The sequence below is a fragment of the Pectinophora gossypiella genome, chromosome 2 (genome assembly GCF_024362695.1).
Source record: "Pectinophora gossypiella chromosome 2, ilPecGoss1.1, whole genome shotgun sequence".
NCBI classification, from domain to species: Eukaryota; Metazoa; Arthropoda; class Insecta; order Lepidoptera; family Gelechiidae; genus Pectinophora; species Pectinophora gossypiella.
In genome coordinates this window covers 13,005,993-13,031,581 of record NC_065405.1, presented here as the reverse complement: position 1 = coordinate 13,031,581, position 25,589 = coordinate 13,005,993, and the positions used below count along the sequence as shown (strand labels likewise).

At 38.2% G+C, this 25,589-nt stretch overlaps 1 protein-coding gene across 4 annotated transcripts in view; it reads left to right on the top strand.

The window, feature by feature from the left end:
- Positions 1-25,589, top strand: part of LOC126378067 (solute carrier family 12 member 6) — a 292,605-nt gene that overhangs the window by 195,977 nt on the left and 71,039 nt on the right. Inside the window, exon 1 of one of the 4 annotated variants that reach the window (XM_050026218.1) lies at positions 3,259-3,580. The exons of the other annotated variants lie outside the window; for them this stretch is intronic. Within the exon in view, the coding sequence (XP_049882175.1) occupies positions 3,499-3,580 (82 nt within the window). The 5' untranslated portion in view covers positions 3,259-3,498. Of the gene's footprint in view, positions 1-3,258; positions 3,581-25,589 lie in introns of those variants that run through there. 4 annotated transcript variants of the gene reach the window in all.

Genomic DNA, 25,589 nt, shown 5'->3' with positions numbered 1-25,589 from the left:
ATAATCTAGGGCCGTATTACACATTTTTTTTAAATGTGAGATAAATTGTCCGTTTATATTTTGTCGTCTTCAATAATTCTTGATTGATCTAAAAAAATTTATGCTATGGACACAGAGTTTCCGATTTACGGTCTGCAACAAACGCTTAGTCAGGATGAAATTATTGGTTATGCATTTCTATCTTACATTTGCATTTTTTCTTTTGTTATGTTTTTCTAAATGGTTTTGTTTTTACTGGGCTGAAAAAAATTTGAATGCCATTGAAACGACAAGAAGAAGAAGATGCATTTCTATAGAGCGCACTGGACTTTTTGTTGTGTAACAAGTAGACAAGAGACAATTGCAAATAAAGTGCTCGCACAGTGATAACTTATTGATGTCTTTACGGAAATAAACAATATTTCTACGTAATTTCGCGACCTGGGAACTGGGATTGCTTTTTGTAATAGAGGCGGAGATGAATAAATATTTTCACGAAATCATTTCCTTGTCATGTTTTAGAATTACCATTATTACAATAAGTTTCACGTAAACGAAGGATAATTATTTATTATCTGAAAATTACTGGCGATTACTCCACCGACAAGAGCGCAGCTCTTAAATAGAGAGAGAGATCTGAAAATTATATAGAGGTAGTATCTGCGACGACGAGATATTAAAAGCCTTCTTCCTCTTTACCGTAACCTACCCTAATGGGACGCATGGTTTTGAACCATTACCCCCATGTTGGACAGTCGTAACCTAACCCAACCTGATCAAGCCCCGCGCCGCGCCGAGCGAAGTCCACCAGATAACGAACGACCCATCATTTAACTTGACACGATACGCCCACAAAGATCAAGGGAGTCGTCGCACCGTGACTTGGCAAAATTCCACCATAGCGGTGGACGCACCGAAGTAAAAGAGGCATCAACATAAATTTGTTTGTCGTAGGTATTTCAATCGAAGCCATAAAGCTAGCTAGTATCAATGGTAAAGATAAAAGATAAAAAATAGCGTTATAAGCGGGAGCGTATCGTAAATCAGCAGGAGACGGGATGGGAGAATTGAAACGTCGGTCGGGTGGCTGGCGGCGAGTGCGGGCCGGCGGCCGCGGGCTGGTGGCGGCTGGCGGCGGCGCGGCGCGGCGCGGACGGCCGCGGAGCGCAGGCGCGGCGCGGCCCGGCGCAGCCTCCCGGCTCCGGCTGCACTCCGCCGCCGCCCGCCGCCCGCATCGATCCCTCCCGGGCAGCCTCCGCCGGCTCCGAGCGCCACTCCGCGCCGCACGCGACTGCACGCGCCCGCTCGCGCCCGCCAGCGCGCTGCGTGCTCGCCCGCGACACGGCACCCGCACGTCTTTCATCCCGCGCGACACACTAACGTTCACCTTCAGTGTTGCAGGTTATAATCGTGTCCGCTTACGTAACATTCGCGATTTCGTGCGTATTGACAGGTTATGTGTGTGAGTGATATCGGACCAGCTAGCTTTCGGGCGGCACGCAAAGGCTATGTTGTTTTACATCATTTTGTTCGTAAGAATCATATTACATGTTTCCCTGTGTCTGCAGACCATAATATTAGAGAAAAGTGGGAAAACTTAACGTTTATCATTCATGAATGTTACGAAAATGAACCTTAAGTCTGTCGCACACATAGCCTTTGTAGACGTAGCCCCTGTCACCGTAGACATCTGAGCTATTTTATTAAAATAAGAACTTTCATCCGTTGGGCATAGAGTTGAAAACGGGTACTAGTATAGGGAACTGGAAGGAGAGATTCGCTTGTTACGTTCTTAAACATTCTGGGATCAGATTTGATCCAGCTCGCCTTGTTGTAGTATAAGATGAACCAATTATATGGGACAATAACAACTTCACGGTGGACATAAAATATACAACCGAGTGTCACCGTGTCAGTCGACATGTCATGCATTCCTAATTAGCAGCGGTAATTAGCAACAAACACGTATTATTTGAGATAAGATATGAATAAGAGCATAATAGTGCTTTGTGTGTAAATGAATTAGTCCTTCATCTGTTGTGATGAATGTAGTAATTGAGATCCAGTGAAACAAATGATAGCTACGCCTTTATCGTACACACAATGTACTTAACGTAAAGCTGTTTTACATTTTTGCCATTATTATTATGTTGTATAAGTAGAGAGGAAACTATAGACTCTCAATTTGCAATTTTATTTCATATTAAAAATTGAACGATTAAAGTCCGTAAATAACCGGGTGGCGGCAATGAAAAGCTTCCAAAGGCAACTATATCGAGACCTGTCATTTTCACTTTCAACCGGTTTTGGCCTAATTTGTTAGCGCCATTTTAAACGGCCGACGGAGTGCCCGCAACAATAGTTCTACATGCAATTCCATGAATTAAAGATTAACTGAACTGATAATACCCGAGAAACTATGTCTAACTAATTAGAGCATTGAAACACATCTATACGATAAATACCTATCCATTGTCAAGTATTTTTACACATCGAAGAACAACAATAACAAGTCATTTCATTTCAATCAATAAACCTTGTTTTGCAATGTTCACATCATCCTTCGTCCAATCAACCTCCAATAACATAATTACCCTAATCAACTCGTATAACTTCCTTCACTACTCTACTTCACTGTAAATCGGTCGAACAATACAAATGTGCTACAACAATCATACAAATAACATTATATTTTATGAGAAAAGTAAAGCTACAAAAGTATAATCTCATTAGTTTCTGTAACAATATCACCACATTCCCGCAGTAAAGTTTTGATTGATAACTTTGTTGACAGTAGCCAAAACTTATTCATACTTGCCCCACCCGATCACTTCAAACTATTCGACATGTCGTTAAGACCGTCGCGGGCAGATACTGAAAAAATAATGACATAGACATCTATGTGTGACGCCTTGCATATAGCTCAAGTGACCTTTCATAGAAGAATATTGACTTAACATTTAGTACTGATTAACCGATGTGCCGAACTAATTTGCAATTTGGATTAAGACGCGCTGACAAACAGCTTGTTTGTAGAAGCTGCGGTCTATGTTGGCTCTGTCTTTGTATGTCCGCCCCTCGGTCACGCCGCCGGCGCAGCATGACTTCACAATTAATACATCACGTATAACAAGCATAAAAATGCGACAACTTTGTCTACACAACAAATTCTAATGACAACTGCGAACCGCATCGCACGGGTTAATTACTGGTACATCGCACGGCACATCGTAAGCAAATAGATCGCCGACGCCACTTATCTTCGCGTCCGTGTTTAATTTGCGGTTGATTTTAGAATAGTTTGAGTAAAAGTCAATATAGTGTCGGCTGGCTGTTTGCCAAGGTATAAGTCATCGGAAATCACTCATCGCTGATTATCCATTAGAGCGGTAAATTCATAGTCGCGGGTGTCGGGAACGGTCGCGCGGCCTCGCTGACGGTTTTTGTTTGCGTCTAGTGATGACAGGGGGCGCGGTCGTCGCGTAAGTTGGGCGTCCGTACAGTGATCTGCGCATAAGCATGGCTTCGGAGAAGGAGAAGATGGCGGCGGAAACCAAGTCGCCGTCTAACAAGAGCAACTGCACCTCGCCGGGAAAGAAAGGTAATTCAGACAATACTTCTCATATAATACCTAAGGATTCTCAGCCACAGTGCAAATTTGGAATTTTGTGTCTAGAAAGTCGGTTCATCCTTTCTAAGAAATTTAAAAGCAAGTACAAAACTTTTTCGAAGTACTGTTAATTAGCAGCACTTAGTTTTAGACGGAGAAGACGTTCTTTATGTAAAAATTGACGATTCAAAGTTAACTATTTTACCTACTGAATAAGAATATTTTTGAATTTTAATTTTCTTTATACGATCTTAGTCTTTCATTATTTACTTTATAGTCGACAGATCAACTTATGAAAACCAATATTTACCAACAATTGATTCTATCGAAAAAATATTGAGTCAATGTTACCAGAGGAAAACCCACTTTTTAGGAATCTAGTGTTCTTGTCCACTTACTTAAATTGGGTTTTTCAACAAGAAATAAAAACAAAAAATAGCACTTAGATATCAATATTATGACGACCTCTATAGGTACGTAATGTCAAGTGCTCTCCCAACTGAACTCCTTTAACCTACTGCTGCTCTTGATTTTTAGATCCTTTATTGTACACTCGTAAATATAGACATTATGTCATGCGTCAAGTCTAGAATTATGTAGGATTACCTTCACGTAACGTATTCAGGCTGAAATTATACGTCTTATAGCATACAGTAGATATGCCAGTTCTACACAACATAATATACTTACTTACTCGTAACATTATTATGGAAGCATCAACATACTTCTATAAGCTGGCCCGAAGGTTAGACCTTGGAGAAGTTTTAAGCAGTTACCATCCAAAAACCAAGTCGGATTCAAAGAATCCCCTTTGCTTACCTTTTGGTATTACTTCTCTCTTGTGGGTGAATGCAATAATCGATCTCATTAATCAAAAAAGGTCACTATTGAACCGCCAAAGGCCCCTGACATGACTTATGTAACGACTACACACCTACTTATTTAAGTATATAGTAGCCGCGGCCGACTGCTTCTTCGTGCGCTTCGAAACACGAATCGTCTTACTTTCGGACATTCGAGTGACCGGTCTGCAATGTCCTAAACAAACTAGAGATCACAAAGTGATTTGAGACCTAAGTAATGACTTTTTTAATGTCTGCTGATTTTTTGAGATTTGGGTGATTCTGAATCATGCCGCATTCATTGAATGTATGTACACGACATAGATGTCTATGTCTAATAGAAGATTATATACTGTGTTTTGGTTGAGAGACTGACTGGGTCAATCTTTAGATACTTACCTGCCTTCTTTCCATCCTATCGAACTTTAATTATCAAATAGTGCTGGTAGTTTCCTAGGTCAAATATAAATTATAAAATTCTGATGACTAAATAAAGACAGATCTAAAGGTGTCAAAAAACGTTTTCTTTTTTCTATTTAACTTACTTGAGAATTTTAATAAAGAAATATGTAATAATAAGTGCGACATTTTGTCACGTTATAATATGAAGATCACAGGTAGTCATACAAATTCCATAGTAATTTCGTGTTTTGACGTTTAATGAAAAGTAACTATCCCCATATCCCCATTTAAACGCGGTAAGAACCCGTTATTCTGTGCTTTAATTAAAGTAACTATCGTCGTCAACTGAATTGGAGGTGGTGCCCCCCCGCGACAGTGCATCACACCTGATTTGACTAGTTGGAAACTACCCTGTTATAGGCTATCGTAGTAGGTACCGTGCGAGGGCACTTAGCGGTCCCCATTTATTTAGTCAAGTAGTTAATGCCCTCTGAGGCAAGTTTCTACAGTTAGTTACAAAAAGCTATCATAGTGTGCCATAGAAGTAGATATATTTGAAAATCGATATCGTAACCTTAACCTACGCAAAACAGCGAGGCGAAGGAAAGAAAGTACGGAAATAGCAAGTGGTCAGTTGTTGGGCTTCGCGCCTTGGCTCGGCGAGTAAATCCGTGGAATCCGCTTAGTCCAAGCATTGGAGCAACGTGATTGGAGCTCTGACACTTGCGGTAATAGACATAACACTAGATGTTGCGTGGTGCGCTAAAGCAGCTTCGCGTGTCCAGTTTTTGTTTGAAACTGGCCCACCTACCTCCAACGGTTGAGCAAATATACACTTCGTATGGCGGCCATCTTAATATTCCGCCATTTTTTTTACCGGTGAATGAATCTGACCAAGATCTTAATAAGTTTTGTGAAAAAAGAATTATTCCAGATGCGATAGTTTTGCCAGGCCGTAGGGTGTCGCTGTGATGCAAGGCAGTTTTCAAAGATCGAGAAGTATTTTCAAATTCAACATGACGTTCCGATTAAATCTTCTATACATTATTGTTACCTCCCGGGGCTTCTTTTGGAAAAACAATAAACAGCCTATTATACGACCCACAGCTGGGCACAGGTCTCCCCTCATTCAACCAGAGGGGGTATGGAGCATTCTTCATCACGCTGCTCTACTGTGGATTGATGGAGGCGTTTTTACATCTAAAAGCCGAGACTAACGGCTTAATGTGATTCAAGCCTACAAGATGTTTCAAAGATTACAAGGATTTTTCATTGGGACCACGATGACAGATTAAAGATTTTTATAGGACATAAAGTGCCCCGGTCGGTACCGGTAAATAATAACCCAAAATTAGTCAATCAGTTATTAATTTATCTTAAGTGCAATTTTCAGTAACACAGTTGGTTCGACCATTATAGAAGGCGATACGGCTCACCGTTGGTCTAACAAAAAGCTCGGTGAGGTGTGGGTCATCATCACCAGCCCATTAACGTCTCCACTGCTGGGGCACGGGCCTTCCCTATGGATGGTTAGGGAGATCGGGCCTTAAACCACCACGCGGGCCCAGTGCGGATTGTTGGTTATTAACGACTGCTAATGCAGCCGGGACCAACGCCTTAACGTGCCTTCCGAAGCACGGAGGTGTGGGTACTTAGTTCATATTGCGATAGATGTACCTCTGACTACCCCAATTGGTATATAATCGTGAGTTTATGTTATGTTGTAAAGTGCTCTTGACCTTGTGGTTGAGTTAACTCTACAGGTGTGGCCAATTTTGAACACCACTTCACACAGCGCGAGTGATAACAATTAGTTGTTACTTTACCAGATTAATTTCTTGTCAGTTTATTTAGATCCCATATTTAATTTATACGATAAGGCATTGTTTCACCTCAAGTTCAATTTATCTCAAGGGCAGTTTTCTGTAGGTTCGACCATTATAGGCGGCGACATGGCTCGCCACCTATCACGTTGGTCTACAGAAAGCTCGGTCAGGTTGGGTACTTAGTTTATCTTGCAATGGATGTACCTCTGTCTACCCCATTGTGATATAGCCGTAAGCTTATGTTATGTTAATACTTCTCTTATTCTTCTATGGTGTGGGTTGTGAGTAGGAGTACCAATCTCATCAACCCTGGGGTCAGGGTCACTATTGAGCCGCGAAAGGCCCCTGACGTGGCTCATGTAACGACTACATAATATGTATATCATCATATCTATGTTAATACTGCACTATTTGTACTAAGATCCACTTCTGGGAGGTGTTCATTGTCGCCTATCAACATTGCGCAGCACTTAGATATCTTATATTACTTACTTACACGCCATTCTATCCTTGGCCTTTCGAAATCGGGTAGAAAAGCCAGACAGCACATGTTATAAGTATCCTAGATAAAAAAGTAATATTTTAACGTCCTACGGATCTTATCAAGCTGTCATGTTGAGTATCGTTAGCCTGGTATGTCTCGCTGTATCTCGGTTAGCTAGGACGACGATAAAACAGTCTCTCTAAGGCGGTACAGAAGGAAGTAGGTAAGGCTGATTTCATACAATGCGTATGGATCGTTTGAACAGTCTGTTTTGCTCTGATACGTGTGTTCCAGTGAAACACAACCCATGTCAACTAACATAGATAAGTAGGTTTGGTACACATTCAGTGTGCAAATTAGAAAGAAACAAACACATGTTCAAGGATGCCACAATAACAATAAAATAACACAAACAACTTTATCAGATGAATACGAAAAAAACAGAGTAATGTGATTTATCTTTTCGTAAGTGCTAGTGTGGAGCATCCCAGTCAGCTTAGACCTTAACGAGAGGAGCAAGGTTCGTAAGTGTAACTCATAAATATCTTTATTCATTAGGTAAAATGATGATGAAAGTTACACTCGGAATCGGATTTTTTTACATGAATATACGTATATTTAAATCGAAAGTCTCATCCGCCTAAAACTACTGCAGCTTCTCACAACCTGCATAGCCGTCGAAAAGTAGCTGCAAGAAAAACCTCTGCACAGGGCCCTAGACTTTTAAAAAAGTATACATAATGAATTATGTATTACATTTGCTCAGCAGTGGGATCATATAGGCTAATAATAATAATAATAATAATAATACATAATGAATACGTAATTTGGCTGCCTAATATTGGTTCCCAGGCGGTTATATGCACTTCTATCTTCCAAATAATCATTAATGAGGTTTTTTACAATAATATAGGTTCGCGTTTGACCACAAACCCACCTGATGGTAAGTGACGATGTGGTCTAGGGTGGATCGCGCTTACCTTGCAAATGCCTATTCACTATAGCCTTGAAAACACCCAGATTATAACGAGTTGGAAAAACAGAAGACGAGTTTCTGTTTAATCACTGTTTTAAAACTGAATAACGCTGATAACTCATACAATCGCTCGGATCATCCGCTGATGATCCGCTTATGAACCGCGCCTACTATCAGCGTAACTATGTAACAAGCCTTAGATAAGATTTAGCTTCACGATAAGTAGGCTTTGTTTCAGCTACTCAAGAGTATTAGAGGATCACGTTCTATGGCACGATTCCCTTACAGTAGATATTGTAATTATTTGATTTCCTTGAAACTTACTCGAGCGAAAAGGAATTGTTATCCGCATATAAATTAAGTGGTATTTATTCGTAACGTCTCTTTGGAATAACATCGTACTCTAGAATTAAAATTAAAATTTGTATGAGGACGTCTGTTCCGGGTGAATTTCTGGCCACTTCACAAAATTAATCATGTGAATCTTTGACGAGAATTATAGGTACTTACTTTTTTTTCAATGTCACTTAGAATAAAACATCCTCAGGAAACCCACACTCCTGAGAAATGCATTTTCGGAGGTATGTGACCTAACCTGTATTTCCAAATACAGCCCGTATTTCCCTTCGCGGGTTGGAATGTCAGTCAGGCAGTCGCTTCTGTAAAAAATCGGACTTGTCAAATCTTCAGCTTAGGTAAGCGGACCCTGTGAAAAACGGGATAAGGCTAGGGAGATGATGATGATGACTAAGAACAAAGACTTCTAGAAACGGCGTTACAAAGTTGTCTAAAAAAACACAATATGCGGGATACACTACGCGTACTGTTATGTGGATTTTGAAATTTCGGTTTAAAAAAAAAACTATTTTTAATTAAATTAAAATTTTTATTTTACTTTGAATTTTGAATTAAAATACAGATTTGGAAAAAACGGAAATTGGAATAGAGTTGTGTACCGCGTGGTGGATGGGATCAGACTAATTAGATTGCGTGGGAAGAGGAGGCTAGGAGAATAAGGTGCTGACTATTACAATTTAGATGAAATACAGAATTAGTGATTTTTGGGTAAAGGTAAGCATTTCTACTAGCATTTGCATTTTATAACAGTACGCGTAGCCGCAGCGCACGTGTCGTACATACCCCTCCCCGCGACCCGCTTCCCGCGAAGCGCTTCACCCGTCATCTGTCGATTTACCTATCTACCTTATTTGTTCTTTATAGCACTTTATCAATTAAAATTATGAATACACAAGTCAACAAATTTATCTTCATACTTCAACAGGATTAGTTAGAACCGTCTACACGCAAAAAGGACATTGTTCATTACTGTAAATTATCGATAAATTAAACGTAAGTACTTTAAGTACCAACTTGCAAATTGTTTTTTTGTTTTAAAAACTTATGTGAAATGTAATCCACGTTGTGTCTCTCTTTTCATTTAAGAGCTGCGCGCTTGTCGGTGGAGTAATCGCCATTCCTCTCTTCTTCCCGCCAAAACCTTCATCTCCTGATACGACACAACCTGCACCTTCTCTTTTATTTGTTTCATAAATGTTCTCCTAGGTCTACCCCTTCCTCTCTTCCCTTCAATTTTCACCACTCACTCCACCACTCCACTCCACTTATCCACTAATCCACTTATGTACAGTAATTAATAATCAAAGAAAACCATTTACACCTTACCTACTTGTATTTTAACAATTGTTCAAAATATTCAACAATTTCTTTGAAGTCTAGCACGTTTTTGTATAAATTTGTAATATCACTACACACTTCGTGGTCCAGTGATTGAAAACATGGACGTCACCGCTATATGATAATCGTGCAATAAAAAAATCAAAGTGTAACTATGTTACCTGATGAATAAAGATATTTTTGAGTTCGAGTATACCTCAAACTAGTGAATACACTTGGCCGGAGGAGACTAAGAACATTTCCAGCCACTGCTACAAACAACATCAACAACCATACATTCGCAAGCTGAAGCAACTCTCAAACTTAGATAGCATATCCGATTCGCTTGAAGCGTCTAGTTAGCCTAAACAAGAACCCTTTGTGTTGGTAGTTAGGATAACATTGCATCTGAAAGCCTCCAGAACTACAAACTGGAATAATATTTTTCGATATAAGTAAGTAAAAATCGAGAGGAAGGGGAAGACCAAGAAGAGCTTACATGGAACAGATTAAAGAAAAGGTTAACGTCGTCTCTTATAGGGAAGTCAAGGAATTAGCCTTTGATAGATTGGAATGGAAAATGCTACACCGACAAGAGCGTGGCTCTTAAATTGATGATGATGAAGTAAAAATCGAACCCACAACCTCTGTAAGTAATAAACAAACTTATAACGCTATTCCTGTCATCTTCCTCGGATTGTCCCATTTTCACAGGGTCAACTTACCCTAATCTGAAGATTTGGCAGGTCCAGTTTTTACAGAAACGACGAAGCGAAGGGAAAATCAACCCAATATGGGCTAAGTTTTACGATGTTTGCTTCACCGTTAAGCACGCCATCATCTAAAATCATGGCTCATGTTTTCGGGAGTATTCTTGGCTTCTCGATTGCATACTTCCGTTGAGGCCTGTGCCCTGCAGTGGGACGTAAATAGACGGATTATGTTATGTTAATTGTAATCTCTTGGTAATCGGGTCCCGATGTTTGAGGATACGAACTATCTTCATCTATCTATGTTTATCAATTATTACAAAATAATCAGATATTACACATTATTTTTTTTATCATATACATACTTAAATTAAAAATATGATATCTGAGTATCCATAAGCAAGTGTACACCCGCCAACTAAACTAACTCAAAGTTAGATAACATCCGTTTCGCTTGAGGCGTCTGGTTAGCCTTGCCTAAACTAGGATCCTTTGTGTTGGCACAAAGGCTTCATCGGATGAATAGCAGTTAGAATATAGCTTTTCGTTGCGTAGCCGCGATACTTGCGTACCCCAGTGTACTTACCCTTTTGTCATTGGTAGGCCGGGGTTCGGGTTAGGTTCGCTTGTCCTTAACTTCCAAGGTAATTAGTACCGTAACACTAAGAGTAGTTGGAATGTGTCTGTATTAGCATTGTTTGTTATTGCTTGGCTATTATATATGCACATATATAATAAAGGTACCCTTATAACTCTGTTTCTTGAGGTCGAGAAAAGGTATACAGAGATATTATGTAGTTATTAACATTTAAGAATAAACATAAAAAGGACTAAAATTCATCAACCACAAAAGCTATATCGGGACAAATCGCAGTCTATCAAGTGATCGACATCCCAGATAAACGTTTTGATGGTAACAAATGATCGTTTCATTTGTTCCTGTCAAAACACTCCTTCGTGGCTTCCAACCCCTAATTATAGATCGTGGAAAGTTCCTCAAATACCTTCCGTTAGCCGAAATTATGTCAAAGAATTTAAAAATAGCGATCCTTGTTCGTAGGATTATTGAAAAAATATCCTAATTCAAATAAGAATTCAGTAATTTTCCGTTTCCATTTTAATATGAAACCACAAAATAAGGATAACATAAAATTTGATTCAAATTCAGATGACATAAATCTTAAAATTAATTTTAATTTGGTTTTAATCCGAGGATTATGGTAATTGATTGCCTTTTTCGCTAAAGAAATATGGCAGCTTTTTTCCCGCTGAAAGCCGAGATGTATTCACGTAAAAAAGGTCGACCTATTCAGCGGCAAAAGTAAGTATCTAAATAACCATGTGTCTCCTTTCAACATCGCATTTAAGATAAAAATTGGGATAACGCAGCCAATTGTAAAAGATTGCCCTAAGTCTTTATCCTTAACATAAAGTGACGTTCCTATTGGGGCGAGTAGACCTACTACTAAGCATCATAAAAAACTCGCAGTAACTGAAATGGCTATGATAAATCGCATGACGACAGTTTGTCAGTCCATCGATCAAATAGATTTGATGTAATTTTTAAACGTAAGTAAATAGGACCAATAATAACCCCGACACCAGAGTTGCTGACGTTAGTAATCCACCTAACAACCCTCACGATTGATAAAGGGAAGAACTTAATAATATCACCAATATTGCTATTTGACATCGCACACTTACATTTATGTGCGCAAATGTTAAATTGCCAATATTGCTTTTAGACGAATTGCTTCAATGTGGCTTTTTAGAGCACTAGGGCATTTAACACCAGTGTTGAAGAGGTCAGCCATTGACTTCACAACCCACCCAACAAAAGAATATTCCATGCTGCCTCTCAACCCAGGCATATCGTTACAATCACAATTTCGCTGATCCCACCAAAATGGGCTGTTTTACTAGTTAAATGAGATACATTTTACGAAACGTCAAAATGTTAATTTTTGTATTGTATAGAAATGCTGGCCGAGTGACGTCATCAATAAAAGCGGACCATCGTGCTTATTGTTCTGAAATAAGTCAAAAATAAAACTGAGTTTGATTTCTGATCGCCTTAAATTTGGTTCTATTTCTAGAACACCATTTTCAATTTATCTTTGACCCAGCGGAATATCCCTGTTTTCTAAAAATTCGTCTTGAGACTAATTATGTTTATATTTTATATCATTGATAATGAAACGGCGTAATTTATAGTCGCATTTTAGTTGTACCGAAGTTAGAATCGTTCTCTTTGTAAACTTTTTAAATTTAATTCAAATCGAGACTGGGTAAAAGTCGCTGGAGTTTCGAGCTTGTTACCTACTTACCTACATAATAAATAAGAGCCTTCGCTTATATTTAACGATGTCGGAAATTTTAGAAGACTACCTCCAGACTTTTAATTTGCTTGGAAACTTCAACAAAGCTGTACTTATCTACAAAACATGTGTTTTTAAATTTTTTAGTAGGTACTTACTTGAAAGGGCAGAGGTACACACACGATCTTATATAAGTAACCTTATCAGGTATATGTTGGTATTGACTCCAGCAGACATCTCCTAATTTTATTTTAAGTGATACGTGGCATTTTCTTATCTAGCGAAAAGGAAAGAGACGGGAAATCGACAAGCTTATTAAGTCGGCAGGCGAGAGGAAAACTAAACAATATCCATAATCTCCACGAAATAATTCATACGCTTGCATCTCAAGACAACATCCAATACTGCAGCTTGTATTTTTCTCGGCCTAAATAAAAAATACGACGTCATTTAATAATCCTTTTATTTTCTCAAACAAATGGACTGGAAAGCTTAAGTGCGAGTAATACGGAAAAAAGGAACTTGAAAAATGTTTGTTGGCGCGAGAACATTATTTAGGTACTTACTTAACAAAACGCTCTGTAGGGAGTTCTGCATCGCATTTAGTGTTGCGAACATCCCGTATTTTACGGAGTGTCCCATTATTATTGACCCGTATTCGAGCGGGAGTGCCTTTGTCCCGTGTTTCAACACTTTCAACCGGTCTCCATTATGTGTTTTGTAATAAAGTACCTTCGTATATACTCGTATGTTAGCTATTCTACGTATTAAAACGCATACAATTCTCCGTTAAAAAAGAATCATCACCGTCCTCCTACCCTTATCCCACTTTAAGTGGATCGGTTTATTTCAGGTTGAGACCCAGATGCCATTAAAAACCAAATCCCATTATTTAATCATTTTTTCCCAAAATTCGGGCCCTATGAGGTTAATTTAAGATTTTGTATATTATTTATTACCGTTCAATTCCTTTTCTAAATGATAATGTGAAGGCGTTTAATACAATCTGAAATCATCTCCCTAGCATTATCCACTTTTTAACCTGAAGATTTGACAGGTCCGGTTTTTACAGAAGCGACTGCCTGTCTAACCTTCCAACCCGCGGAGGGAAAAACCAGCCCAATACAGGTTAGGTCACATACCTCCGCAAATGCATTTCTCGGGAATGTGGGTTTCCTCGCGATGTTTTTTCTTTCACCGCTGAGCACGTGATAATCATTTATGATTCAAATATAAATTCGAAAACAAATTCGACAATCACTGGTTTAGGCCTGTGCTGGATTCAAATCTGCGACCTCAAAATGAGAGGCAAGCGTTCTACCAACTGGGCTACCACGGCTTTTATAATCTGAAATAATTATAATAAAGATTACTTCCCTACTGAACGTACGTATGTACGTTCGTAAAATACGTTCAGCTGTTTATTACGGGCATGTCGCAATGTGGACCAAGGGTTTGCATCCACTCGACTAGTCTTGACATGCAGTGCAATATTTTACGTACCTAGATACTTATTCTGTATGTTTACAAGAAAAACTTTTCCAAACGCTATTTTCCAAGAACCGTCAACCCTAATAGTGTTAGAGCATTAAGATCCAGTTGCATCACCTCTGTTAACTAGAACAGAAGCATTAATTAAACGCTTAACACTTTGCGGCGGCGGTATTAAACTGTTCAGTAGCTAGGTCGCTCCGGCATGTGATACTCTTTAGCTATTTACTACTTTTTAGATCATTTTCCGTTAGCTCTTTAAAGTTTGTTAGCAACAAAAACTGTCTTCTAATAAAGTTCAAAGTTACTGTCATTATAAGTGATGACAGATAGAGACACCCTATTATATCGCACTAGTACACCATTGTGATGCCACCAACAAAATGTATCCAGTTGTATAAAGAATGCCTCACCTGGTTTTAAAGCAAACTGAATACACTATCTCGGCCTTACAAACAAAAACTTACTATTCCGTCCTTATTTCAAGATTATACTAGGAATTTATAAACCTGGTATAAGCCGATAATAAGGTGCGATAATATAAAAATTCCGTAGTCAAACCAACAAATCACTAAAAACTCATATCTGTTAATGTCAGTCAGGTTTAGGTTATTCCGAACTTAAACCAGGGTGAGGGCTGATTTAGCGTAAATATGAAACGTTACACTAAAGTATAAGTTATTCTGAGTTTATTTGTAGAGATTTTACTTATTATTAAGTTATGATCGTTATAAAAAGTTACACCAGGTTTATTTGTAAGGCCGTCTGCCTTTTTTCCCACTCTTACTTCCTTGCCAATAAAAAAATAACTTAAATGATGATGTGTGTTTTTTATACAAAAATACAACTTAAGTAATGGGAAAAATCTTATTTATCTACCAGCCATTTCCAACTAAACGCAATTCATATCTACGTGACACCTTGAGCTAATGTTGACAAGACCGATGCCAACAAGCGGAACGTGCTAATATTTACTTAATGAATCAAAAGAGTTTATATTTGGCTAGCAAATTTATATTTATTAATAATTTGGACGACAAATATAACAAGTTATTATGATCGGTGTTATAATTATTTACTAAATCAATTTAAGTACTGATAGATGAAGAAAATATATATAACTAGTCACGATTTACATTTATAATCTAGTATCCACTATAAAATGTATATTTATATATCCATTGGAGTGGTAATACATGGAAAATACGTCTCTACACAATAATATATTAAGACTACATTCGAAATACGTGTAAGTAGCACTGCTTATACCTAATTTGAAAAATAAAATATTAAGTATGTTACATTATCATTATATCTACCTAAAATACATTACACGATGTTAATTTTACTATCGCTCATATATTCGATTTAAAAAAAAAGCTATCTCTTTGTGGTTTAGTACGATGTATCGTAATAGCGCTTATACTTGTAGACACAAGTGACATTAGAAGATAAGAAACATATATGGACCGTTGAGGGCACAGAAAGAGTAGGAGAGAGGAGATAACAGTCCAATAAGCGTTGAGTAGGCGTAGTAATATTTCTAGTTATCATAAAAATCTTAGCACATTCGCGGTGCAACCGGCTTTTAATCTCAACGCCCGAAGCTAAAAGAGATTACTCGCTCTATCCGCGACGTCCCGGAGCTTTTCAGCGCAAGATTGGTTTCCAATTCATTCATTTTTGTGCCGCAATTTGGAGAATATTACAAATTGGAAATGAGAATTTCTATTCAGTCTAATTTGAACAGAGGTATTCATCTTGAGCACGCATTTACTTGAATGGTGGAAAAGCCATTTAGTCCGAAATTTAATTAAAATTAAATTGGGTTATGTGTTTATTTAAGTCTTTCATTTGCTAAATTAAACATATTATGTATATGAATTTTGCTGTATTTTAGAAAGTGAGTACATATATTAAGTATAAATAATTAATGGCATACTAGAGTGAAAGTTTTTTTTACAGAAGTTCCCGTTATTATATCTACGCTATTAAAAATTAAATAAGAGTGCGATAATAACTTCTAACACAGCATATTCCAGTAGAAAATGAAATGAAATTATAGTTCTATATGGTGCTAGGTTGTTTTATAGTTATATGAAAATAAAAAGAACAATAGGAACTTCTGTCACGTCAACAGAGTGGCAAGATTAACCGTACTGTCTGTCAGACTCACGCGTGCCGTTACCAGCACAAAGGATTGCGAACCAACTTCCTCATTTTATTATAAGTGTTGTCGTAAACTCAGAGAATAACTGCGGTATCACACTCATTTCAAAATATTATATAGAAGTATGAAGTGGAAGTAAAGGAGGCTAACTCCTTGGAAATAAAAACAGAGATCGCGTCTTTGAAATGTTTGGTGTAGAAGCTTTCTTTTCTCAAATCAGTGACCTAGATTTCCCTTCTAGTTAGAAATTCAGATGGCAGTTGTTTCTATGAGAAACAGCTGCCTGTCAATTTCTTTACGCTACCTACCTACTTACAAGTTTTAGTACTTATATAAAGACTTGTTATTTCAATTTTAATAGATTAAAGCGGGTTATAGCAAAAAGTTATTTTTGATAAACCTTCGACACGCATACACTCCACATTCACACAATTTAAAACAGCAATTAACCGGAAACAGAAAAAGAGCCCCTAAACATGGGTAACGTTTGAACTAAGTATATTTTGTCATTTCGTCTTTGAAATCAACTTCGGCCAAGACCATTGTAAAAATGTATAAGCACCTAACAACAGCCGTATTCTAACTATACTGTGAAAAGAATAACGAGGGATCATTTAAACGGGCTTTAGATCATAAAACCGTATCTTCCAGTGATCCAGCCGTAATGGTGGCAGCCTGCAACCATTGTCCCGGCTCAGAATAATGCCCATGATAATGTGGCGTGTTGGCGCTCGCTGGCCTTTGTTGGTTTAAGTTGGCATTCTGATGCGCTTACTGACATATTCAAATTAATACGGAGTTATCTTTGCATGATATAACTTAGTATTTAGTTTTGAATAGCCCATGATGTTGGTGTTCGCTAGTCTTTGTTGGTTGAAGTTGACATTCTGATACGATGACTATACTTGCTACTAGAGGTATATTGATAGACAGTCCAATAGGTATATCGTTCAGAACTTCTTTTTTTTCGACGTGACTTATTGTAGATTTGCCGCAGATGGCATTAACTACTTGGCCGGACAAAGCGTTAAAAACAATACTTATTTCAGTGTCCTTTTACTAAGCTAACCTGAAGCAATAGTTTATATGGAGCATTCCGCAATATTCAAGGTAGAAAGTTGAAAATTGATATGCGCACTTTTTGTGACTAACAAAAAAGTCGCGCATCGTCATACCCCAAATTTAACGCGAGCAAAACCGTAGGCGATTGCTAGTGTTGTATAATTCGATCTCATCTAATCATTACTTCACCATCTAATAAAAACTGCATTTTCCGGATTTAAAAATAATTTGTATATGTTTATTGTTTCAGGTAAATAAAACAGGATCTATTTTCACCTTTAAGGAAGGACATAAAATATTAAGGGAAGTATTTTCATGGGAATGAACTGTAGTTATACGAAACCGTTGCGTCGGAAACACGGGTGCGAATTGGGAATAAGAGGAAAAAGTTTAAATAAAAATACATTCGGTTTACCACAAATACAGAGCATTCGTGGTATCGGAGGATAAGCCATCGCGTGTAAACGGAAAATGAGCTTTTTAAAATTTGATCTATGACCGGTAATTAATTTTGTAAAGATATATATTTCGCCGCAGTATATTTTCCCGTAACTGTCGACAATAAATCTTTATCCTATAAACGCGTGTGGAGGACAAATAATTCTGTCCACCTCCCCCCACCCCACTTCGTTCCCGGCAGACCAACTGAGCCGAGGGAACTAAAAATAAGCAACGATAGAATCCTATTTAGAATATTCGGAATAAAGTTCTTTTGCGAAAAAATCCTTTACTATTCCATCGCAGAAAAGAAGCCATTTTGTTTTTACGTAAAGAGACGAATTGAGAACTTATACGAGTATGAGACTGTCGTTACCCATACGTTCAATTTATGACCTAACATAGATATGTTAGTTTTGAATCAATCGTTTTTCTTTCAAAGTAAAACAGGTTAGAGGGTTAAACAAGGAGATGAAAATTGTAGTCCACGCGAACGAAGTCGGACGGGTGGAAAACTGGATATATTATATTTGCACGTTATAGGTAATTGGTGGAGGTGTCATCAACCCACAGTGGAGCAGCGTGGTGGAGTATGCTCCACACCTCCTCCGGTTGATTAAGGGCAGGCTTGTGCGCAGCAGTGGGACGTATACAGGCTATATGTTATATATGTTTAGGTTGTAAATAATTATCCCACCTTCAGATGCGGTTAAGTTCACATTAAGTATTCTATTTTCAAACAAAGCTTTTCGACGTAAGACCACCGTTACTTTCAACTTTACAAACCTGCTAGCAATATAATCGTTCTCGAGAGCTTTTAGCAACTGAAGCCAAATTGTGCTTCAACTGGTGAGTAATCGATGTGAACATGGGAGTGGAATTGGAGACGGCAATCGAGGAGGTCGTATAATTTTTAGTTGGAGAGAAAATCAGGGCGCGGCGGATGGGCGTACCCATTTGGCCGGTCGCCAGGCGCCCTACTGAGCCTCGGGGACAAATCTAGTGGAAACCAAAATCCCTGGAAAAAACCTGCCAAAACTCTTAAGACGGATATCTCTGTCTGAAGCGAAACTCGTGTTTAGGTAATCGAATGTAGGGTCCGGATTTTTGCTTCATTCTAGAGGTAAATGCGTAAATACTTGCTTATCTTTTTGGTCCTCATTTACCTTATTATTAAAACACAACACACATAGCAACATAAGCTCACAACTATAGTCGGATGTGGGTACAACCATAGGCATATACATATAACTCTTGTATAATACACGTGGATTAATTTTGTATTGCGTATACTTTATGACTTACAGTATAGATTAAATAATAAATTCATTAGGTACTTACATAAAAACATATACACCTATTACAATGTCTCTAGCTTAGGGCGAAAAAAAAAACACGAAATAAAGCTACCAAGTTTGTGCTGGCGCAAAATAATTCGCCCATGCGTGTTTAACAAAAGTCACCTCAATCCACGCCAGGACACACCGCGACTGGAACTAACTAACTTATTCATCTTTAACACTGTGATATCTGCCTTCAGCTTCTTACCGAACCTAAAAATTATTAGTGGAGATCCGTGTGGTCAATTGAAGACTGAATTTCAATGTACTTACCCGAAAACAATATATTTTGACTATACAGTTATGTGTAGAATTGTTCTAGTTTTTGCTTTCCGGTCAGAGAGAAATCGTTCCTGTAAAAAAAACTGTAGACTATAATTTTTTACAGAGTCAGTAAGCGGACTCCGAAATAAATGATACTTACAGGCAAAGAAAAAACATTAAACACACAAACACAACACAAGCGACCACCTGGCTGGCTGAGGGATACACCTCTGCCTATCCCTTCTAGAATACAGGCGTGATGCTATGTTATGTGTTTAAAAAAACATTTGTCTTTAAACTAACCGAAAACAAGTCTGAAAAACTGTCCAAAAACCAGACTACGCATAAATTTACCAGCAGAATTTTACTACAAAACCCCCTCCGGCCAGTATTCACAACGCTGTAGAGTTCTCCGGATTAGTGATGTACCAATTATAATTTTAAATGTGCACTGGCCATGCAAATCTGCACCTACACCTCTGACTACGACGGATAAATAGTTTTCCCGACCTACTTTTCCTTGTTCAACAGATTTTCTTTCTGTAAGATAAGATGACAGCCGCCTGGTCGTGAAAGGCGGGCAAGCTCGATTATATCTGAGGAAAAAAGGGATTTCTGTAATGCGAAACATGATATTGCTTTGTACACGATAATAAGACGTTTGTTAAAATCTAATTTCAACCCGTCTTAAATAGAAATGGTGCAAACATTAAACTGTATCACATCCCTAGATTAGACCAATTTTCTAACGTAATTAGAAACTTATATCATCAAATCTGTGTTTCCTGAACATTATAATCATGAAGTTTTCAAGGCTAGAGTGAAAGGCATTTATTATGAAAGCGTGTCCATTAGGTGAGATTGTGGTCAAACGCGTTTGCGTTTGTTTGACACTATATAGTATAATTCATAACCTGTTATAGTCAGATTAATTATTTATGAAAAACAACGCAACCTCTTTTCGAGGAGAACTTTACGTGTCCTTTCATAAGTAAAAAAGTTAGAACCAGGCTCGTTGCGGCACTTTCTAACACAAGACAAATCGCGGGTTACCTTCACAAAGAAAACTTCTTAACTTAAGAGCCACGTTTGTCCCTAAAGACTGTAGAGGAAAAGGACCTTCCCCACAGCGCAACGCAATTCGTGCGGTATCGAAGCAATGATGAGTTTTCCACTTCAGGAAAATATGTACGGGATGATAATTATTTAACGTTCCAATATTCACGGGAAGTGACTATTTCATTTTGTTTTCATTCATTTGGTTGAATAAACTTCCAAATAATTTGAGCGTCATCTCTTCTTATTGAAAAAAACTAAAATTACTATGGCTTCTGAAAAACTCTTCAGTGATTTTGGATATGACGTCGATAACAACCAAGATTATAATTTTTACGTAGGTAACGTCAAAAAGGTCGTCAAGGATCTTGTAACACTTGGATGATATTGACAGGAGAGCGCTAATGTGCGCCTTTTCCATGCATTCCCCATTTCTAACAACTGTCAACAATTACGTTTTATAGGATGCGGTGTTTTGTCGCCCATATTATTGTATGAAATAATGATTTAAGACGACATCAAAACTGATTAAAAATCAAACTTTTTGTTACATGTTTTTACCATAATATCGCAGATCAACGTGAAATCAAATCATGCTGTGAGGAAAGTCCCTAAGTTTACCTCTAAAGGCTGGCCGGATAAGTTTCTTCGAGTTTGTGGGTCGCAGGCACTCACGGGTCGGCTCAGTCGCCTCCCATGTCTTGTAAAGTGAAAAGTGCAGCGGAAGATCACGCCCCATGCAGTTATTGGATTACCGCGCTGAAACTTACACACGTACTCATTTGTACGGTAGCTTGAAGAATAAGTTATCGCGAAGGCAACGTGTTAACTTAGAGGCCATAGAGTGTTTGGTATTGATATATTTTTTTAATAATACGAACACGTACAAATACACTCAGACGATGCCCTGAATCGAGGTCCGCGCCCAACTGGGCACCCTCAGATCTGTTGATTCAATTTTTTTACCCGTTGAGAGCCCTCAGCGCTTCCCATTTGTCCGGCCAAGTAGTTAATGCCATATGCGGCATATCTACGTACAATAAGTCACGTCAAAACACGAATAAAATTCGAACTAACTAAACTGAGATACGAATTGTTTGATCTTAAAGTTTTCATTTACTTGCACGACTTTCTGGAACCGGCTTCCCTTGTATCTCGAACTGCTAAGTTTACAAACCCTTGATATATAATTAACATTCAAAACCATATATTTAACAGTCGGCTTGATCAAGGATCAGAAGAAAATTTTCGAATGTTCCATGTTAAGTACTTATTATTCCGAGCAGCAGCAACACACGTCGAAGTAGGGTTGGAATTTTCTCTTCATTATCTTTAAAACTTCGTTACACTCGTAACTTGTGACTGAGGAGACAAGTAGCCCGCGCGGTCATATAGCCACGATTTTACACATCACTTCTGATCGTGACGTGACTATCACAATACTCCACAATTTTAAAACACAAATACACATTGTCTAGTACAAAGACCTAGTGAACAAAATGTGTGTTTGCTCGCTTTGTCAGACATACACAGACCTCCCCTTCCGTGTAAAGTGAACTAAGTGCAATGTGTGCGCACGCCCACTTCAGGTCAATGCATCGCTACACTGCAGGCTTCTGTACACGATTAAGCTCAATACACATACGTAGAGGTATATACATACTCGTACACATACCGGGAGCGTTCTGGGGAAGAAATTTTTTGTAATATACAATTTGTATGCACAGAAATTTACTGCGAAATCCCGCTCCCTGAGAGCTTAGCGAATATGCAACTATTTCTATGTGTATATTAGGGAGTGAAGAACAGAACCTTGTAGAAAACACCATCTTCGGAGACTCGTCTAACGAGCGTGAGTAAAAAAGCTGCAAAGAAAAAGCGGGACACCGCGCACCGGGTAAGAAAGATAAGTGAACAAAAACTGTCACGGAGTGAACACCTCTTGGATGCAGAGACAGACCCATGACAGGAAGGAAAGACCTAGATGGATTGGAGAGAGATCCCGGAAGAAATGGAAGCCCAGAGGAGTGGCCTTTGTGTCAGTGAGACAATTCAGTTTAGGAAAAAAGATTAGGTAACCATCTGTCGTTAAGGATGTGAACCAGGGAGGTATCTCCATTCGCACGAGTTGTAAGTTAGCAAGTTGCGACATAGGAATATTTGCTACTTGGCTCTGTCATGGTCTGCGACGCTCCTGATACATCCGTGTGCTTTAGCCTATATGCGGAACAAAACAATATTACTCGTAACATACGATACCATTGATATTGAACAATTCTTTTTAAGAAATAGAAAATGCATTTCGCAAGACTCTTTTATTCGCGCTTGAGAGAATCGAGCTGTGAGAACGAGGGTATAAATAAACTTAGAAAGATAGAATGTTCCATGTTGCTTAGCGTTGATGTTAACAGGATAATCGTAATCGCAGCGATTTGTAAGTACATCTTTTCTCGTGTGGTTTGTGTGTGACTGGTCTCATCTACAGACGTACGTTCTGAACGTGATGTTAATGTATTATACTGTGAAATTCGATAAGTAACTATATACTTACTTTATTCCTTCTCTCATTTGCTAGTAACAAGATTTCTGAGAACTGTTTGTCTCCGTTGAGATTCGCTCAGATTTAGTACCAATGATAGATCGCCACCGCACCGGCGCTCTTTTTTTAGTAGGGACCATGGTATAAGAAGACCAGGTGTGCTCAATCCTATGACAAGCCGCCATTGCTAGCCCATTGAGGACGTAACTGTTACTGTTAAATTAGTATCTCCAACATTCCAAGAACATAAATTTTATTATTGACAATTAAGAGAATTACTGACTAATGTATTAATTACTATTCCTTGTCGCATATATAAAATTCATTAAAACAGTAAGTAACTCTTTTACTAGAAGTTCAAAATTTCCTTGCAAGGTAATTTAAAAACATTGGACGTAGGTAATTTATTTTTACGAAATGGCAACGGAGGGTGGGATGACTTCAGCTGCGCTAACCTTGAAATGCTAGCTGTCAGTTTTAAGCGTACTTGGTTTTCTTATACCATGGTAGGGACCATAGCTGCTGAGGACCGTATTACTCTATTTCGCTATGGAGTAACTATATGTCGCTAACTATATAAACTTACATAATTATAGAAATATGTGTCATCCAGTGATGGTGTATCGTATCAGTATAAACACTTTGACAGTTAATACAAATGTTCACTCCATTTGAGCGCGTTTCAGCGGCAACATTTCTAATATGGCGACGGACCCTCTGTTTTACGTAGTTATATTAGTTACTACGTGCTTTTATCTCTTTCATAAAAAGTTTGTAAAAAATTATGTACTTACCAACAGACTCCCAGTAGAATAACTACAAAGTGTAAAACTACTTTAATTAAAACATCATAACAGTTGAAAACTTTTATTACATTAAAAAATTTTAACTCAAGCAAAACCATAAATGCTAACTGGTAGCTCCAACCAATTTGTGCTAATGACGCTTTCAGTAGAACTCGATGCAAATTTGCAGTGAGCAGAACTGAGCAAATGATCCACTCGATAATTGTTATTGCACGAATATTTACCATGATATTTGTATAGATTAGAGCCACCACAGACAAATAGAGTTTTTAGTATTTTCTAGAAAAATATATAAGCATTTGGCCAAAAATATAATATATATACTTTAATTTGAACTAAGTAACTGTAACTGTTGCTATATTTGTGTATGTTTGTATGTGAGAGAAAGCGTGTGTATATGTATCTTGCAGTTTTTGTGCAATTGGCATCGAAACTTCAAACCGGCTACAACCTAACTGTAAGGTAGCAAAATTAAATGGAGAGCGCTCAAAGCTCTCACCCTGTAAACATTTTAAGACAGCATGCCTGAGATACCCCCCGCCCCAACTTGAGAACTTTTAAAGAACTTCCACCAACAAACACGCAGTCTTATTCTTTCTTTCTCCTGTCGGTTGGATAGGTTACCGACCTCATCAAGATGTCAGAGTTATTATTGTACCTCTAAAAGCCTAAAAACCCCTAAAAAGACTCTTGCACCGATTTCGTCCGGTCTAGGACCCTAAAACACAAAGACACACCAACCCAACCTTTCTATATTTGCCTGGTCTAATGCGCAAAGACCAAAGACACAAAGAGAGCGAACAACTGAACCGATGACTGCATAATTGTTATTGCACCAATGCTGGTCAATGTTCATTTTAACGACCACGTTTAATCCGAAAATTATGCTACGAAGGCCGATATAATTTGCAAACGGTAGAATATCGTCCGGGGATTTGCGGATTGTGGTCATTCGGATAGAACGCAATATTCAATAGTAAACTAGACATAGATATAGCCACTATCTGGAATAGGACGTGCGCAAAGCTACTTGATCGGTTTTGCGTATTCAGCCATTTATACAGAGATGCATAGGGTGAAATTTGTGAATGTTTTTACGTGTGTGTACCTGTATTGTATTGCCTTAAAATGGTTTTGCAATTGTGTTGTTGAGAAGTTTCTTGCACCGCTTTTTATCAGTCAAAACACATTGCAAAACGGTAGTATTATATCTATAGGATTGTAAAATAAGAATTTAGCGGTCTTGGATGATATTTCTTTGAAAACAAACGTCGTGCTAGAATTATTAAATTCAGGCACAGGAAGAGTGGAATCACAACTCACCATAAGTTTTCTCCTTGTAATTGCGTATTTGATGACAACAAAAAACATCTAGATGACTAGCTAAGTGATGGATGCTGCGTATCTATTTTATCTAACCCCAAACTGATAGATAAATCGTAACATTAGCTGTATATTTCACCAGATAACCCTGCAGGAGTCATTAGCGTGAGTGTGAAATGCATTAAACAACGTCAATAAACAGCGCGGCCGCCATTGTTAACTGAGTATTTAGCGAGAGACCGTAATGAAATTAAATTCCAACGGAAACATACCTACCGA